Below are 19,872 nucleotides of genomic sequence, written 5' to 3'. Positions count from 1 at the left end.
AAACAAACAGACCAAAAACCATGGCAAAGAAACTTTCACAACAATGCCTACCCCTGCTACCCCGGACAAATAGATAGCACACAAACAGCTTCCAAAATAACTTTTATTACTATATAAAAAGAAGTCAAGAAAAAATAGATGCATATTTTTCCTACAAAATTATAAAATATTCAGGATAGTTAATATTTTTCCATAAATGCACTAAGATAAAAAGATAGAAATCTTTTCCACTTAAGGTTTTCAAGTACCTCGTAGGAATTAAAGAATAATAATTTTCTTTCTTCTACATTTTCCTGAAGACATAGCAGTTACAGTTTTCTGCTGGAGTTATCTAAAAAAGGACATACCAAGATAAATTTTCTATCATATTGAATAAAATTAGCATAAAGCTTTACTTCTGTCTTTGTGCTTTTAGATTGGCTACTGTGGTCAATCAGTGCTGCACTGGAATTTCCAACTCAGCAGGGGAAAGAATCTAATTAAAAATGACACACATTCTGTATTTTGTCCTTTAGAACACAGAAATCGCTTGTGAGTATCCCTTAAAAAGTGCAATTGCCTTCTTTGTCATTTATTTGTAAAGTCTGAGATGTTGTTTCTAAACAGCACAGCTTACATGAAACCATGCGAGTAAAGGAAAGAAAGTGCTTTAGAGGGCAGGTTCCATCTGACACAAGCGGCACAGGAAGCCATACACTTTTGATGACATTAATTCAAAAAGTATATTCATTTGAGTTTCTCAATAAGCACTTTGAGAGAAAAGGCTTTAATGTTGATTCAGATGAGTGTTAAAATAAAGCTTTCCTTTCTGAAATTAGATTATGGGGTAAACTAAGCCAGACTATCTCTGGAGATGACAGAACTCATAATTATTTTGAGAAATTTCCATCACTGTTTTGGAATTGATACCTAAGGCTTTCTTCTCCCCTATTATTTGTGGGATTTTTAATGAGATATTTTTCTGGGGAGATGCTTAGGAAGGAAATATCAGCTTTTGAAAGATAAAGGTACAATTATCATTAGAATCAAAAGCCCATTAAAGAAGAGTCTCAAACAGAAAGGTTTTCTAGATATATTTCATATGCATTGTTTTCATAAAGATAGAAAGAAAAGAAATTCCTATAACATCTGTAAGATTATCCTCACATTAGCCCACATGAAAGATAAAATAAAGGGCTGAGATGAGGGGTGCTTAAATACTTTGCGACAGAGCTATTCTAGTGTCAAAGCCATAATTAACTTTTCACTGATAACCTGTTTCTTAGCCTATATAAAAAGGAATGGCTGCCTCAATTCTGGCAGCTTAGTCACGATCTAATCCCTTCCTCCTAAAACCCTGGAATTTTGGTACCTCTACGTAATGGAACATCCAACTTATCAAATGATGTGTGACTATGCAACTATTCCTTCTATGGCACCAAGACTGTATCATGCTCTACCCATACTGAATTTAATTGTGCTACCACTTTGTGCCAAGCAGATGGCTGGGTACTGGGGATCCTTCTGGCTCTATTACCAATTTTGGAAATAGAATTTAGTAGAGAAGAGAACAGTGTTGCAGCAAGGGGATCTTGAATGGTTTTTCATGAAGTTTAAGGGACATGATGGAGTGTGGCTTGTATTCAGTCTTTGGAAGTAATTACCAGTTACCTAAAAAGAAATCCACTAAGCACCAAAATGTTTAGTGTATTTGGTGTAGAGTTTCTACCCACATTAAAATGCTTCAGTTTAAAATTGAAGGGAAGGTAAAAAAATCAACCAAAAAATGAAAAGTATCATTTCAGCATAAGCACTACTCTAGGCTTTAATTTGTCAGCCCAGAGCCCACACAGAGATGAATGAAAAATCACCTCCAAGTCTCAATTCACTACTGAGGACCCAAAGCTCAAAATATCCCCTCAAATTCCATAAAAATCAGGAAAGACCCTAGTTATTGCCCCAGGGAAGGGCAGACCATGAGATAGGTCTCTTTTAGCTCCAAACTGAAAGTTGTTCAGCAGCTAAAATCCTGAAGAAAAAAAAAAAAAAAAACGCAATTAATTAACTTGAAAGCCACAGATGTGCTTGTCCAAATCTCTGTGTTACCAAGACACAATTTTAAGATCAAACAAGTTTCAAGGTAGACCATGGCTTGTTGGCAGCGGCAGGGGCCCTATGGCCTATTTCCTTGGTGGCCCATAGGAAAGCAAGGGTGGCCCCTTTTCCTTGGTTATCTGGGGAATCTGCCTCAGCAGACAGCAAAAGGTAAAAAGCATCCCCTTAACTCCACCCTACTCCAGCAATTGAGGTTTATTCAGTGGTAGGTCAAAGTAGTACAAGACAAAAATAGCATAGTGAAATGGTTAGAATCCAGACTGAGGTGCCAGACTGCCTGCATTTGAGTCTCAGTCCCACCATGTATGAGCCGTGTGACCTTGGGGTGAGTTACTAGCCTCCCCAGACTTCAAATCTCTCACCTGTAAAATGGGAACGGTAACGATACCTACTTCATCCTGTCTGTCTAGGGACTGAATGAGTTAATATTTGTAAAGTGCTTAGAGGAGTGTTTGGAGCATAGTAAGTGCCGTGTGAGTACTTTCAAAAATAAAAATAAGAACTTGGGAAAAAGTGCTCTTTGAGGTTTGTAGGGCAGTGTATGCTACTTAAGTGCTGAAGCATATTTTCATTCTACGAGGTTTAGCATCTGGATCATAAAGTACACCAACCCTAGGGAAGTCTTGGGGCTAAGCTCAGTTTTGGAAATTCTTCCAAGTCTGACCAGAGAAGATCTCTTCAACCACCTGCTCTAATCTATCAATACCCTAACATAAACCCTAGTCTCCAGGAACAATTTGAGCCCAAACCAGCTGGGGAGGGAGCAGAAGGCAGGCACAGGGAGAAAGGAACCAGGTGCTTTCCTAAATTTTTTTTATATACTCCCATCATGGTATCTGTGTAGTGTCATGATCTAAACCCTGTCCCAGATATTCATGATCTGATTTTAAACCTTTAGGACTGCTTTCCTTGAGTTGTGAAATCATTGGCTCCCAGAATTAACAGGAAATGACTGCATGACAACAGGCCAGGGATGCTGCCAGTTTATCCAATTACCCACTAGTAGACACATATTGAGCATCTATTCTGCACAAGGCACGGTGCTAATGCTGTGGTCCTCAACAAGATAAAGGTAATGTAACCACAATTTGTATCTGCTATTATTTATATTAATCACATTCTTTCCAGTTCAGGTCAGTTCACAGGCCTCAATCAATACAAATTATTTCAAGAAATCATCCTTTGTGATTAAAGTAAATATTGATACTACATAGCCCAATAATCATATAGCTAATAGGAGAAGCTAAACTGTAGAGCTAGTTTTGAAACGTGAAGTTATATGGCTCTATCTCTACAGCATTTTACATGGTAGATCTCTGTCCAGCCTCATCCAGGGCTAAGTTTCTTTTCCTTGCTGCTACTTCATTGTTTAACTCTGAATCTGATTTGTCCATGTTGTTGCCAGAGTAGGCTGGCATGGAACCTCTTGCTCCCTGTTCAGTGCCTCCATCTGGCTGAAGAATGGTAGAATTTGGCTCCTTAGGACGTTTCCATTGCGGTCTGGTGACTATCCAAAAAATGAGAGCCCCGAACACCAGGATCAGAAGGCCAAGCGTATTTACGAAAACACCTTCTGGTGGGAAGGTACTGTATGCAGGATTTCTCCTATGAAATAAGAGGTGTATCCAATTACGAACAGGATGATACAGCAACATGCAAAACAGTCTTGAATTTATCTGCTCAAATGCACACTAGTACAGTTTCAATGTAAACTCTCAAAGCTTGCTATTAAAGAGAAATATAAATTATGCTACAATTCACTCAGGAATATATAATGAAATTGTTTTAAAAATAATAAACACGAGGCCGGGCGCGGTGGCTCAAGCCTGTAATCCCAGCACTTTGGGAGGCCAAGACGGGTGGATCACGAGGTCAGGAGATCGAGACCATTCTGGCTAACACGGTGAAACCCCGTCTCTGCTAAAAAAAAAAATGCAAAAAACTAGCCGGGCGAGGTGGCGGGCGCCTGTAGTCTCAGCTACTCGGGAGGCTGAAGCAGGAGAATGGCGTAAACTCGGGAGGCGGAGCTTGCAGTGAGCCGAGAGCCACTGCACTCCAGCCTGGGCAACAGAAAGAGACTCCATCTCAAAAAAAAAATAAAAATAAAAAATAAAAAATAATAATAATAATAAATACGAAAATAACATAGCATCTGTAACACTTGTTTTGAGGCAGGTAGGGTCTGGAGGTGGCAACCTCGAGTCAATTCACACGGACTTCCTAGAACTAAACCAAAAGGAAAACCCCAACTTTCCACATCTAAGCAGCAAAACGACTGGATGCTACTCCCTTTGCAAACCCCGCTTTTCTGCATGGCAGATGGAAAATTGAAAGTATCTCTGATTGGTTGCTTTCTACAAACAATCAGACGTTTGCCTAGGAATGTAACTTTGTAACTTCACTTCAGCCTCTAACTGGTTGCTTTCTGCAACCAATGAAACTCACTGCGGGCTACCACTTCATTTACATGGGGTGAACACCAAGTGGCCAATGGGAAACCTCTGGGGGCTATTTGGACCCAAGAAGATTCTGTATCAGGGCCCTTGAGTGGCTGCTCAGGCCACTCACACCCTGTGGAGTGTATTTTCATTTTCAGTAACTCTCTGCTTTTGTTGCTTCATTCTTTACTTGCTTTGTGTGTTTTGTCCTCTTCTTTGTTCAAAACGCCAAAAACCTGGACACCCTCCACCAGTATCACTTAAAATTTTAAAAAAGGATAAAACAAAAATGTATGTACACTATAATTACAATTAATATAAAAACATGCATATCAACAAGATTGAAAGGGAATGTATAACTTCAATAGTTGTTTTGTAAGAGTAGTACAATTTGTCAGACTTTTTGGTCCTTCTAAACTTTTAGTAATATCATATTACCTATATGATATAACAGATTCTTTAAAATATTTTTTTAATTTTAATATCTAAAAAATTTTGTTATATTTACATTTTCCCAGTGAACAAGTCTTTAACATTTTATGGCTTAAGTATTACAATTAAGAAGACTATGCAACTTACAGGGAAAAAATTAGTTTCTCTGTCACTCCCATAAGTGCTGTTGCAATCACTGTTCCAAAGATGACAAGTCCAGAATAAACATGTATGGGCATGAGAAATGCTCGGAGAGAAAGCGGAGCCCATGGAAGCAGAAAGACTAAAAAACCTGCAAGAAGCTAAATACCAAAAAGTGCAGAGGTTATCATTTAATTTTAAGTTTTAAACTAATTTTAAATTATTATTTAAAAAGCAACATGTGTAATATGAGAAAACCTTTCATATAGAACCAAAGGGTAGAAAGTGAAGTTTCCTCACTCCAGTTCCACTACCCAATGTAACCCCTTTTATCACCTTCTCATGGATCCTTCCAGAAAATTTACTATCCCTATACATATTGTTCCGCATCTTGCTTTTTTCCCTTAACAGAATGTCTTGGAAATCTTCTTCATATCTATACATTTATCTAATTTATTCCTTTTAATGGCTAATATCCTAAGGCTATAACAATTTATTTATACAGTTCTCTGTATGGATGTTTCTGTTTGGTTTTTGCTATCTTTAATCCGACTATAGTGAACTTTCTGGTACTTACTGGTTTGTTTTTACTAATCTCCTAAGGTTGCTAAATAGGAAGGGAAGGAACAGATTTTTTAAATCACTAAAACCAAGTACATTAGGACACAGAATTTAGTGAGTTCAACCTAAAAAGCTATGTGGAAAGAAGTTGACCTTTGTTTTATGAGAAAGAAATGAATTCTGCAGAAAAGTTTTCTTCATTTCCTTGATAATTAAATCGCTAGTGGGATACATCTTTGCAGAGAAGACAGCAAGGTTCCTATATAAACTGAAGTCTGTTATGTTTTCATGGTTTTGTCACCCCACACCTTTGCCCATCAAGTATCCTCTCTTCAACAAGATAAAGATGACTTAGTGGCTACTGAATTACTGAGTTTAAAGGAACTTTTTTTTTCAGATGCCTATTTAGGATCTACCATCCTAGTAAAACAATTATGAAAAGAGAGGAGAGTGGGGAGGAAGCACTAACATCACTGTTCAGTCCACTTTCTTGATTGAGATCCAAGGACTAATGGGGAGATACTAGAAGCAGGGGGAGAAGTCCAACGCACTAATTCACACTGAGAATCAGCTCATGTGTAACACAAAATAGTAATAAATGGAAACTAATAACAAAACAATTTGTATGATTTGTCACTTTAACAGACTGAAGAGGAAAAATCATATAATCATCAGAACAGATGGTGAAAAACATTGGTAGGGTTCAACAGTCATGTATGAGATGAGATGTTTTAACAAACTAGGAATAGAAGATAATTATTTTAATCTGATTATATTAGGACAGAACATGGTATAGGAACTAACAGGCTCCATTTTCAAGAGCTTAACATATAAAAGTATATTTCTTGCTCGCACACAGTCTGCTTATGCTCTATAGGTATTTCAGATTAGCTCTCTTCCAAGACATGACTCAGATGTAGAAGGGATTTGTCTTATATCCCTTATCACCTATTCCTATCAGCATTTTTCTGAAAGTCTCAGCTACCGAATTAGGCAAGAAAAAGAAATATGATGATAGAAAAAGAAACAAAACTTATTAATCACGTAAGATTATAAAACAATCCCAAAGAATCTTGAGATTAATTACTAACATAAGTCTATCAAGTTTGCTAGGTATAAATTTATACTTGAGATCAGTTGCACTTTTTGTAAAGAGGCAACAAGTGAATTAATTTTTAATGATACCATTTTTAATAGCAAGGAACTAGCAGTAAGTTGGAGACAACAACTCTACAAAGAAAATATAAAGCTTTGCAATATTTTGGAGAAGGCTAAAAAAAACAGGCTCATGATAATTAGTTGGATGACTTGTATTATACAGATGTCAGTTCTCAAATTCATCTACAGATTAAGTAAAATCCTAATAGATTTTTTGGTGGAATTTGATGCATTGATTCTAAAATTTACATAGATCAAAGGGCCAAGAATAGCCAAGATTAACTTTTGTTTTCTGAAGTATATCCTAATACAATAGATTCTGTAATTTACATTAAAAAAAGTAATAAATGCATTTGATAGGTTGGTTTGCATATTTTATTATTTAGTTAATACCCAAAATGCCTAAATATATTAGAAATGGTTCAGAGGGTTCCCTCTTGGTGGTTCAGAATATTCCTAAATCTTCAGTGAACTTCAGTGATTCTACTAGTATCAAAGAGCAAGCTTCCTGATGTCCATGTTGTGCTTTCTATATGAAAATGGGGTCCGAGTGCAGTGCCTCATGCCTGTAATCCCAGCACTTTGGGAGACCAAGGTGGGAAGATCATTTGAGTACAGGAGTTCAAGACTAGCCCAGGTAACATGGCAAAACCCTGTCTCTACAAAAAATTAGCTGGGCATGGTGGTGCATGCCTGTGGTCCCAGTTACTCTGGAGGCTGAGGCAGGAGGATTGCTTGAGTCTTGGAGATGGAGGTTGCAGTGAGCTGAGATTGTGCCACTGCACTCCAGCCTGGGTGACAGAGATAGACCCTGTCTAAGAAAGAAAAAAGAAAAGAAAGGAAAAGAAAATGGGGCTCAGGGATTTAGCACAAATATATCTCCATAAATCATCATATCTTTTCTGTGGCTTACCCACAGAAACATACATTTCGCATTCCTGCTCTCCTATTTTCATTCCTAAGATTCTTTCTGTTTTCTCTCTTTTCCTGGTGTATTTTGCTGTTCCCTTATAGTTAACTAAGTGAATAGCTTATGTATTTTAAGTTTTCTTTCCAAAAAATGTAATAAAAGCATTTAAGCCTATATTCCTCTAGGAACCATTTTAATTAACTCCAGAGATTTTTATTTATTTATTTTTTTTGAGATCAGGATCTGGCTCTGTTGCCCAGGCAGGAGTGGCATAATCTCAGCTTACTGTAACCTCTGCCTCCTGGTCTCAAGGGATCTGTGCACCTCATCATCCCAAGTAGCCAGGACAACAGGCGTGCACCACCCTGCCCAGCTAATTTTTGTGTTTTTGTTTTAGAGATGGGGTTCCGCCATGTTGCCCAAGCTGATCTCAAACTCCTGGGCTCAAGCAATCCACTGGTCTCAGCTTTTCAAAGTGCTAGGATCACAGGAGTGAGCAGTGCACTATGTCCAGCCAAGACCCAGATTTTTAAATAGGTATTCTCTTTATTGCTAATTGTTAGATCGAGCTCTCTCTCTCTCTTTCTCTTTCTTTCTTTTATTTGTGGAGACAGAGTCTCCCTATGTTGCCAAGTCTGGTCTTGAACTTCTGAGCTCAAATGATCTTCCCACCTCGGCCTTCGAAAATGCTCGAATTATAGGCATGAGCCAGTGTGCCCAGCTTGATATTTCTTGATTTTACATATCAAGATATAGAGCAGAGTATAAGTTGGTTTTTAGAGAATCCAGATTAAAAGTCATATCCAGTATAGGAAATCTTGATTTATTATTATTTCATTCTGTGAATTCTGCAATTCTGGTGCCTCCTTAGGGGAAAACAGTTATAATAGAAACAAATGTAAAGAATGTTTAGAAAATATTTGCAGTCGCCAGGCGTGGTGGCTCACACTTGTAATCCTAGCATTTTGGGAGGCCGAGGCTTGCAGATCAACTGAGGTCAGGAGTTCAAGACTAGCCTGGCCAACATGGTGAAACCCTGTCTCTACTAAAATACAAAAATTAGCCAGGCATGAAGGTGGGTGCCTGTAATCCCAGCTACTCGGGAGGCTGAAACAGGAGAATCACTTGAACCCTGGAGACACTGACTACAGTGAGCCGAGATCGCGGCATTGCACTCTAGCCTGGGCGGCTAAGCGAGACTCTGTCTCAAAAAAAAAAAAAAAAAAAATTTACAGTCTCTGAATTGTTTTTATAACTTGCTTGTAAATACACTGAAATACTGACCTGTAACAAATACCATATGACAGCTATCAGTCCAACCCAGCTGTGCAGACTGTACATATTGGCTATATTGTTAACATTGTGGTTCTCAAACACGGCCACCAGAGCGATAATTACAAGAATGGCAGCAACTGCATTTAACCCTGCATGGATGGATTTCATCAGGAACTTGCTGCATTTCCAGGTCCATGGCAGTCTGTAGACGATGATGGCTAGGGAGAGACGAAAGGACACAGAGTGTGTTTTGTTTTGTTTTTTAATCAACACAAAACGAACAGTTTGATACACTGGACACTCCCTTTTTGAAACCTTTTTCCCTTGGCTTCTGCTTCTCCCCTCTTCCCCATGTTACCCCTGCCTCTCAGTAGCTCCTTCTAGGGGATGGTGGAGGGGCTCCTTTGCTGGCATTTTCTTTACCCGCAACTTGTGAATGAACCTTGGTGCCTCTCAGGCTCGGTCCTACGGCTTTTTCTCCCTCTGCACTCCCTCTGTGGGTGATCTCATTCATTCTTTCACTGAAATGCTGTCTCCATGGCAGGGACTCCAAAATTTGTATCTCCAGCCCAGAACTGTCTTCTAAGCTCCAGACCTGCATAATCCAGTGTCTTCTTGGTATTTCCATATGGTGTTTGCTTCCCAGACATCTCAAACTTATCACATCCAAAACCAAATTCCTAATATTAACAATATGATTTATGCCTGTTGTCTCCTTTCTTCTTAAAAATGTCTTAGTTTGGCTGGGCCTAGTGGCTCATGCCTGTAATCCCAGCACTTTGAGAGGCTGAGGCAGGGGTATCACTTGAGGTCAGGAGTTCAAGACCAGTCTGGCTAACATGGTGAAACCCTGTCTCTACTAAAAATACAAAAATTAGCCAGGCATGGGGTGGCGTGCACCTGTAATCCCAGCTATTCTGGAGGCTGAGGTATGAGAATCACTTGAACTCGGGTGGCAGAGGTTGCAGTGAGCCGAGATTGCACCACTGCACTCCAGCCTGGGCAACAGAGCGAGACAAAAAAAAAAAAAAAAAGTCTTAGTTTGATAAGAAAAAGAAAGGAACAGAAAAACATGCAAATTTAAACCATGCAATAGAGAAATACAAATTTAAACCAAATGAGAATACCTCTACCACATATCTGAATGGCTAAACCTGGAAAACACTGAATATCAAAATGAATATACAGCCATCAGAACTCTGATGTTCTGCCGATGAGAGCTTTAATGAGAACAAACTTTGGAAAACTGGCAGTATCTACTTAAGGTAAAGTTATGCATACCTTATTGTCCAGCAATTTCACTCTCAGGTTTATGCCAAAAATAAATATGTATATATGTTCATCAAAAGATACTAGAATATTATTAGCAATATATTTATAGTAACCAAAACCTGGAAACTCCCCCAAATACCCATCATCAATAGAAGGAATAAATAAATTTACACCATGGAAAGAAATTATCTACAACTAGAACTATACCCAGTAATATGGATCAACCTATAATGTCAATCTCAAGAAGTCAGATATTAACAAGTATACAGTGTAATTCAATTTATATGAAGTATAGAAACCAGCAAACCTCATCTCTGCATTGGAAAAGTCAGAATAGTAGTTGCCTTAAGCGTATAGCAACTACAATGGAACACTCAAGGGGTTCTGAAGACTCTACTAACATTGTGTTTCTCTGTCTAGGTGCTGGTTTCACGGGTGTCATAGAAGATTCATCATTCTGCATGTAGAACAAACTCCAATTAAATTTTTTATGGCCGGGTGCAGTGGCTCACGCCTGTAATCCCAACACTTTGGGAGGCCGAGGTGGGCAGATCATTTGAGGTCAGGAGTTCAAGACCAGCCTGACCAACATGATGAAACCCTGTCTCTACTAAAAATACAAAAAAATTAGCCAGGTGCGGTGGTGCATACCTGTAATCTCAGCTACTTGGGAGGCTGAGGCAGGAGAATCACTTGAACCCAGGAGGCGGAGGTTGCAGTGAGCTGAGATCATGCCACTGCATTCCAGCCTGGGTGACAGAGTAAGATTCTATCTCAAAAAAAAAAAAAAAAAAAATGTTTTTTTTACAAAGTGCTTTCTTAAGCATCCTGGTTTAAACAGTAAATTATATGGCCACCTTAACCAACATGCAGTTATTTTTTGTTCTGAAGATAAAATCCTGCCCCTATCCATCCCTCCAGTCTGTGTCAGGGAAAATTTAGATATCTGGAAATGTGTGGCAGATTGAAAAAGTTTATAGAATACTTCCTCAGAAGATGGATTCCACTATATCAGCAGGGTATCATGTATATTTCTTTTCTTTTCTTTCTCTGTCACCCAGGCTGGAATGTAGTGGTGCGATCACAGCTCGCTGCAGCCTTGACCTCCTGGGCCCAGGTGATTCTCCCACCTCAGTCTCCTGAGTAGCTGGGACTGCAGGCACACACCACCACACCCAGCTATTTTTTCTATTTTTAGTAGAGATGGGATTCCATCATGCTGCCCAGGCTGGTCTTGAACTCCTGGGCTCAAGTGAACCACCCGCCTCAGCATCCCAAAGTGCTGGGATTACAGGCATGAGTTACAGTGCCTGGCCTCATGAACATTTCTTAATTCCAGAAAATAAAAAGGAGCCTCACTTCACCAAAGGCTTTTATAATTTTAATATATAAAACTTCAGGCCAGGCCCTGTGGCTCACGCCTGTAATTTCAGCACTTTGGGAGGCCAAGGCGGGTGGATCGCCTGAGGTCAGGAGTTCGAGACCAGCCTGGCCAACATAGCGAAACCCGGTCTGTAATAAAAATACAGAAATTAGCCGGGCATGGTGGTGGGCACCTGTAATCCCAGCTACTTGGGAGGCTGAGGCAGGAGAATCGCTTGAACCTGGGAGGCGGAGGTTGCAGTGAGCCAAGACCGCGCCACTGCACTCCAGCCTGGGCAACAGAAAGAGACTCTGTCTCAAAAAACAAACAAACAAATAAACAAAAACCCAGGAACTTCATAGGATTATAAAAATACAAGAGATTATCTATTCCTTTTTCAGGCAGAAACACATCTAAACCTACAAACACAGATGTGAATTCAGCCCCTTTAAAGCTTTCAGCACAAGATGTCATTTTTCCTATTCTTTGGTTCCATTCTAACACTTAACAGTTCTCACCATTAGGACAATATTTATTTTACTTAATCCCAACCCTGAAGGATTGCTACTTACTACATTTAGTGTGTATATGGGTATCCTGTAAATGTTGATTGGTTATTCTTCCTTGAGAATGTGGAGACTTTTTGGATAATCATTTCTATATTCAAGGAATCTTTTCAAATGATTTAATGCAATACCTTAAAAAGTACACTTTTAAAGCAAGCTCAAGGTCTCACCCCTACTTCATCTTCTCTGAGGGCATTAATGTGTCTTGCTGTTTCTCTACTGTATCCCCAGAGCCTAAGGCAGCCCTGGACTCAAAGCATGTAGCTCCTCCATAAGTATTTTTTAAATCTCTGTATTTTTTCTTTTTGAGATGGAGTTTCGCTCTTGGTTGCCCAGGATGGAGTGCAATGGTGCGATCTCGGCTCGCTGCAACCTCCACCTCCCGGGTTCAAGAGATTCTCCTGCCTCAGCCTTCCAAGTAGCCGGGATTACATGCCCAGCTAATTTTAGTAGAGACGGGGTTTTGCCACGTTGACCACGCTGATCTTGAACTCCTGACCTCAGGTGACCCGCCCACCTTGGCCTCCCAAAGTGCTGGGATTACAGATGTGAGCCACTGCGCCCGGCCTAAAATTTTAACTTGACATATGATAATTGTACATATTTATGGGGTACATAGTAATGTTTCAAAACATACAATGTATAGTGATCAGATCAAGGTAATTAGCATATTTATCACCTCAAACTCATTTCTTTTTGTTGAAAACATTCAATATCCTCTCTTCTAGCTGCTTGAAAGCATATAGCATATTATTGTTTAGTCATCCTACAGTGCTATATAGAACACTAGAACTTATTTTTTAAACTATTTTGAGATTATCGTAGATTCACAAGCAGTTGTAAGAAACAGTACAGAGAAATCTCATATACTCTTCACCCAGTTTTCTCTAACATCTTATATAACTATGGTACCATAGCACAACCAGGAAATTGACATTGATATAATCCTCTGACCTTATTCAGGTTTTTTTTGATTTACTTATTTTTTGTTTTTTTCTCTCCCTCCTCCTGCATCCCTTATTCAGATTTCACTAGGTTACTTGTGTGTACGTGTGACGCATAACTTTTGTTTAAATAAACAAGCGCAAAGCACTTTCTACAGACTCATCAAATCTAGAAACTAAACTGATGTCAAGGTAAACACTGTGGCTTCCCCTCCTCATGCTTTTTCTCCTCTAAGCACACCGTACGTAATTCTCTAGTTTTCTGGGAAAGCAAATGCCTCTTTACCCAATGACCTAGTGACCTTTTATCTACAAAGTGGAGCCTTCTGCAATCTGTGTGTGATCAGACAATAGTAAAATAAAAATGTGCGATATATGAAGACCTAATAACACATCTCCCCTTTGCCTGGGTTGGGTTCATTTATTACACACACACACACACACATACACAAAATTGAGTCCTTGCTAGGTAGTAGGTACCATCTAAGTGCTTCCCAGTTTCATTATAATTCTCACCTCAACTCTGTGAAGATAGAATTATTACTGTTGTACAGAGGAAGCTGAAGCAGAGAGGGTAAGCAGTTTATCCCTCCTCAATTCATGGTTTAAAATTAATGTTGTTTTTTTGTTATCATCATCACCATCGTATTATAAAAACACCACCCTGGGTAAGGAGCCTTAGATGAGTGAATTTGAATATCTACATACAGAAAAAAAAATACTCAGGGTTTCAATACTCGAAAAGCAAATTACGAACAATGAACCATAGTAGCATTTTCTCCCCAATCTGGATCATATTATATCAAAAATTCTCAAAACAAAAACTAATCTCTGATATTAAAAGTCAAGAGTAGGCTGGGCGCAGTAGCTCACACTTGTAATCCCAGCACTTTAGGAGGCTGAGGCAGGCTGATCATTTGAGGTCAGAAGTTCAAGACCAGCCTGGCCAACATAGTGAAACTCTGTCTCTGCTAAAAATACAGGCTGGGCGCAGTGGCTCATGCCTGTAATCTTAGCACTTTGGGAGGCCAATGTGCGTGGGTCACTTGAAGTCAGGAGTTTGAGACCAGCCTGGCCAATGTGGTGAAACCCCATCTCCACTAAAAACACAAAAATAGCTGGGCATGGTGGTGCACGTCTGTAATCCCAGCTACTTGGGAGGCTGAGGCAGGAGGATCGCTTGAACCAGGGAGGCGGAGGTTGCAGTGAGCAGAGATCATGCCACTGCACTCCAGCCTGGGTGACAGAACCAGGCTCTGTCTCAAAAAAACAAAAAATTAGCAGGGCATGGTAGCATGTGCCTGTAATCCCAGCTACTTGGGAGGCTGAGGCAGGAGAATCGCTTGAACCGCGAGGCACAAGTTGAGGTGAGCTGAGATCGCACCATTGTACTCCACCCTGCCTGGCGACACAGCAAGACTCTGTCTCAAAAAAAAAAAAAAAAAAATAGAGGAACTATCATGATATCACGACTCAAAGGAGTTACAAGGGTTGCTGGGGGGTTTCTCATGTGCCTAGAATATTGCTTCTTGGTCTGGGTACCCAGAGGTGTTCATGTGATAAAAACACATCCCTTCTGATTTAGGTACTTTTGTGCGTGTATGTTGTTCTTCAGTAAAAAAAGTTTACTTTTTAAAAATGTTGGGGCCAGGCACAGTGGCTCACGCTTGTAATCCCAGCACTTTGGGAGGTCAGAGTGGGTAGACTGTTTGAGCCCAGGAGTTCAAGACCAGCTTGGGCAACATGGTGAAACCCCATCTCTACAAAAAAAATACAAAAATAAGCCAAACCTGGTGGTGTGTGCCTATAGTCCCAGCTACTCAGCAGGCTGAGGCAGGAGGATTGCTTGAGCCCAGGAGGGGGAGGTTGTAGTGAGCTGAGATCAAGCCACTGCGCTCCAGCCTGGGCAACAGAACAAGACTCTGTCTCAAAAATAAATAAATAAATAAAGCCAAAACTTCAAAAACAACTGTGTTCCCAGTAAAGACTTCTTACTCTTTCTAATACTATGAAGCATCACAGAGAAATGTGTCAAATTTGCCGTAAAACTGAACTTCACCTCCTTTGAGTGTCAAAACTTGATTTTTAAAAACCTTTTACATTTACGCAAATTGGCTGCACACTGGCTTTCCCTGTCCAGCAGTAGAATGAATAGAACACATTCAATCTTTTATTGATCATTTGGGGTCATCAAACACCAATTATTATCCTGTTACTCTAAGGGGAAGCCCTTAGGGGTTTCTGAAGCAGGAGAGGTGCTCACCTCTGATCCAAATGAGCCCAGACAATTATGGTTTGAGAGTCTCCCTGGGTCTCTTTAAGAGTTTTTCTATCTCATTTTGTTTCTGGCTTGGGTTAGGGCACCTACTTACAACCTCTCTCCTCCATCACTTTGTCTCATCCTTGATTCCCACCAGCTCTAAGTTTTAGCTTATAAAATGTCTTATTTTTATTTATTCATTCATTTATTTTTAGACAGAGTCTCACTCTGTCGCCCAGGCTGGAGTGTAGTGGCGCGATCTTGGCTCACTGCAACTTCTGCCTTCCAGGCTCAAGTCATCCTCCCGCCTCAGCCTCCAGAGTAACTGGGACTACAGGTGTGTGTCACTATACCCAGCTAACAGCTTATAAAATTTTATGTTGCTGAAAAGCTTAACATCTGTTAAGTCTGGGTCGTGGGTACTTAGGGATCTATTATGTCTTTTCTTATGGTTGAAACAGCTCGTTCCAGTTTTAAAGTTAAAACAATATTTTCATAAGCCTGAAAACCCACTAGCCAATTAGTCTTACCTACTCAATAGATGTCTTGCGGAGATTTGAGGAGCTCTCCCACAAGTGAGGCATGTGACCTCTAGCACATGGAGTTTTCACAGCATCTATCCTGGCTACATAGAGGCTCTGCTGCAAAGCTCAACATGCTTCAAAATGCTCTCTGGAGCATGAAGGATAAATGCAAAATGTTGTATTTGCATAAGCTGTTTACATTCTTTTTAAAATGTATAAGCAACTGAAATATGGTGGACTTTGGGAGAAAAGAGCAATCTTAACAAATCAAGCCATATTTCCTAAACAAGAATCTATTCTCGACAGTTATAAAAACTGCCTGGAGAGTGGAATTTAAATATTTCTTGCTTCTTTGGCTTGGCACTTACCTAGACACCATTCCTGAGGTTCAGTGAGAAGGAAGAAAAAGGTCCCCTAAGCCCACAAGAAGGGGAAATGGTATAAAACAGCTACTTGTGACCAAAACAAGGGTTTGCTGTTAGAGGCTCTAGTTGGCATTCCATTTCTCTCAGGAAAGGAGGGGAAATACAAACATATATATGTATGAGAAATACACTTTAAATCCTTTAAAAGAAAAGATATTGATGGTGGACCATGCTAACATGATAAACTTAAAAAGAAAGGGAGGGAGGGAGGAAGAAATGAATACCTGTGTATAATTATCTTAAGACAATGAAGAGAAAAATACAGTAACTTGAATTTGGGTTTAATTATTAGAAAATGTCGGCTGGGTGTGGTGGCTCACACCTGTAATCCCAGAACTTTGGGAGGCCAAGATGGGTGGATCACTTAAGGTGAGAATTTCAAGACCAGCCTGACTAAAGTGGTGAAACCCTGTCTCTACCAAAAAATACAAAAATTAGCCAGGCATGGTGGCGTATGCCTGTAGTCCCAGCTACTAGGGAGGCTGAGGTGGGAGAATTGCTTGAACCTGGGAGATGGAGGTTGCAGTGACCCACTACACTTCAGTATGGGTAACAGAGCTGGAGTCTCTGTCAAAAAAATAAAAAAGAAAAAAAGAAACAAAGAAAAGAAAAGAAAAGAAAATGTCTCAGCTCCTTGTTGCATAACCAAAACTCAGGAATATGTGAAAATATATACTCTCTAAAATGTATACATTTTAGATATTTAAAAATGTCTGTGGTTTGACACCAGATTTCCATCCGTATACCATTACAAAACTATTTATATATATGACTTTGTCTTATAGCAGGCAATGCAAATTTAGAATCTGTCAAAGTGTGTGTGGTAGGGGAAGAGTGCTTAGAGGGACAGAAATGTCCTCAAACATGGAAAACATTTTGACTCTAGTTCTTCTGTGTTAAAATCTTGTGACTCATAAGGGTGGGAACATGCCTATCTTGTTCACTGTCACATCCCAGTATTTAGCATAGAGCTTGGCATATAGTAGGAATTCAGTAAGTATGTTTTTTGTTTTTGTTTTCTGAGACAGAGTCTCTCTCTTTGTCACCCAGGCTGGAGTGCAGTGGCGGGATCTCGGCTCACTGCAACCTCCGATTCCCGGGTTCAAGCAATTCTCATGCCTCAGCCTCCAGGGTAGCTGGGATTACAGGCAAGCACTACCACGCCCAGCTAATTTTTGTATTTTTAGTAGAGATGGAGTATCACCATGTTGGCCAGGTTCATCTCGAACTCCTGACCTCAAGTGATCTGCCCACCTCAGATCCCACCTCCCAAAGTGCTGGGATTACAGGCGTGAGCCACCATGCCCAGCCCAAATAATTCTAAATAAAGCACAGGAATAATTGCTAGTAAAGCACCGTAGTTCATTCAGTATGCCCAGCAAATGAGCAAATCCCCTTTTACTTTTTTTTAAAATTTATTTTTAATTAAGACAGTTGACAAATAAAAATTGTATATATTTGTGCTATACAACATGATGTTTCCATACACACACACACACACACACACACACACACACATCAAGAAATGGTTAAATCAAGCTAATTAACATATCCATCACCTTACATATTTATTTTTTAGTCTTTTTTTTTTTTTGAGACAAGAGTCTCACTATGTCGCCCAAGCTGGAGTGCAGTGGCGTGATCTTGGCTCACTACAACCTCTGCTTCCTGGGCTCAAGATATTCTCCTGCCTCAGCCTCCCGAGTAGCTGGGATTACAGGGGCACACCACCATGCCCGGCAAATTTTTGTATTTTTTTGTAGAGACGGGGTTTTGCCGGCTACCATGCCAGGCCCATAAAATGCACAAATAAAAAGACTCAGAAAAATTGTACTGCTGATCCAAGTATTAGCTAATAGAAGACCAAATAGCCCTTTCAAATAAGTAAAAAGCATTCTGCACTTGGACCCACTTAACAAATTGAAGTGAATTCAACAATAAAATAAGAGTAAGTTATTGAGTTTGAAGTACACTGGAATTTTACAACACTTACGAATTCTACTTAAACACGGTGTGCCCATTACACTTCCCTTCCCTCTTTGAATAAAGTATTATTTCTCTCTCCTTAGCAGAATGCTCAGAACAGGATTATCAGTCTCTATAACTCATTTTCCTCTGCACGCAAGAGCTTACCAGATTCTATCCAAAGGACCTTAAGTTTAAATGAAAAAGCAGAGAATCTGCTTTAAATAAACTTCTTGAAAAGATTCCTGCAGTGGCTGTCAAAGAAAATCAGAGCTTTGAAACATGTCTGTGCATTCAAACTGTCTCACAGCATGAAAGTCATGAAACCGAAAATCTCTGGAAAGTCAAAATGAAGGAAGTGATTCAGATGATTTGGAAGATATTTTTAGGCCTAGAAACATCTGAGTGAGGCCGGGCGCGGTGGCTCAAGCCTGTAATCCCAGCACTTTGGGAGGCCGAGACGGGCGGATCACTAGGTCAGGAGATGGAGACCATCCTGGCTAACACGGTGAAACCCCGTCTCTAGTAAAAAAATACAAAAAACTAGCCGGGCGAGGTGGCGGGCGCCTGTAGTCCCAGCTACTCGGGAGGCTGAGGCGGGAGAATGGCATAAACCCGGGAGGTGGAGCTTGCAGTGAGCTGAGATCCAGCCACTGCACTCCAGCCTGGGTGACAGAGCGAGACTCCGTCTCAAAAAAAAAAAAAAAGAAACATCTCTGAGTGATTAAAATCCTCGCAAACGCAGCTACATCGTACCAAATACATGTATAAAAAGAAAAAAATTCAATTAATTGAATACACATTTAAAAATATTCAGAAATTGTGTGTTTTCAGAAAGATCAGCTATATTTTCTTGTGCCTCATATCAATATTATGATGGATTAGAAAGAGTACTGGCTCTGATACTACCTGGTTGTCTGACCTTGGCCAGACATTTGGTCTCTAAAATGAAGGGTAGAACGTAAGGTCCCAGCCAGCTCTAAATATTTAAGGATCAGTATAACCTACATCTCTAAACAAAACAACAAAAATTCCCATCATAATCTGAGCTGGGACGGCGCGGTGGTTCACAACTGTAATCCCAGCACTTTGGGAGGGGTGGAAGAGTCACTTGAGCCCGGGAGGTCAAGGCTGCAGTGAGTCATGATTTCGCCACTACACTCCAGCCTGGCTGACAGAGCAAGACCCTGTATGAAAACAAACAAGCAAAAAGAAAGAAACCATAACTCGTGTCCAACCAAATCAAATGGGAACAGCTTGCAGACTGAGTTGTATCTTACTTGTTTTACAGTGTCTGGCACACAGTAAGTATTTAATAAATATGTTAATTAAATGGATAGGATAATATATGAAGAAATTGAACAACAACAACAAAAACTTAGAAAAGTACAGCTGAAGTCTGTATAGACATTTCAAAGCTTGTTTTGACCTTTTAAGGAAGTTTCTATATAAAGAAAAAAGTTATAACAAAGATTTCTAGTCTAACCTTGTTTTGTTCTTTTTTTCTTTTTCTTTTTTTATTTTTTTTGAGACAGGGTCTCGCT

The 19,872-nt window shown here is 39.9% G+C and overlaps 1 protein-coding gene across 2 annotated transcripts in view; it reads right to left on the bottom strand.

Moving 5' to 3' along the window:
• Positions 1-86: 86 nt before the first annotated feature.
• Positions 87-19,872, bottom strand: part of LOC105514531 (cytochrome b reductase 1) — a 26,482-nt gene continuing 6,696 nt past the window's right edge. The window contains exons 2-4 of one of the 2 annotated variants that reach the window (XM_011945935.1): positions 9,019-9,227; positions 5,112-5,266; positions 87-3,699 (exon numbers count right to left, since the gene is read on the bottom strand). In XM_011945935.1, coding sequence (XP_011801325.1) covers positions 3,396-3,699; positions 5,112-5,266; positions 9,019-9,227 — 668 coding nt within the window. In that variant the 3' untranslated portion in view covers positions 87-3,395. The remainder of the gene's footprint in view (positions 3,700-5,111; positions 5,267-9,018; positions 9,228-19,872) is intronic. The other variant, XM_011945937.1, reaches the window with a different exon arrangement.

This window comes from Colobus angolensis, unplaced genomic scaffold, assembly GCF_000951035.1.
Source record: "Colobus angolensis palliatus isolate OR3802 unplaced genomic scaffold, Cang.pa_1.0 Scaffold247, whole genome shotgun sequence".
In the NCBI taxonomy this organism is placed as follows: domain Eukaryota; kingdom Metazoa; phylum Chordata; class Mammalia; order Primates; family Cercopithecidae; genus Colobus; species Colobus angolensis.
The sequence above is the reverse complement of the archived record's forward strand: the minus strand, read 5'-3'. Positions and strand labels throughout refer to the sequence as shown.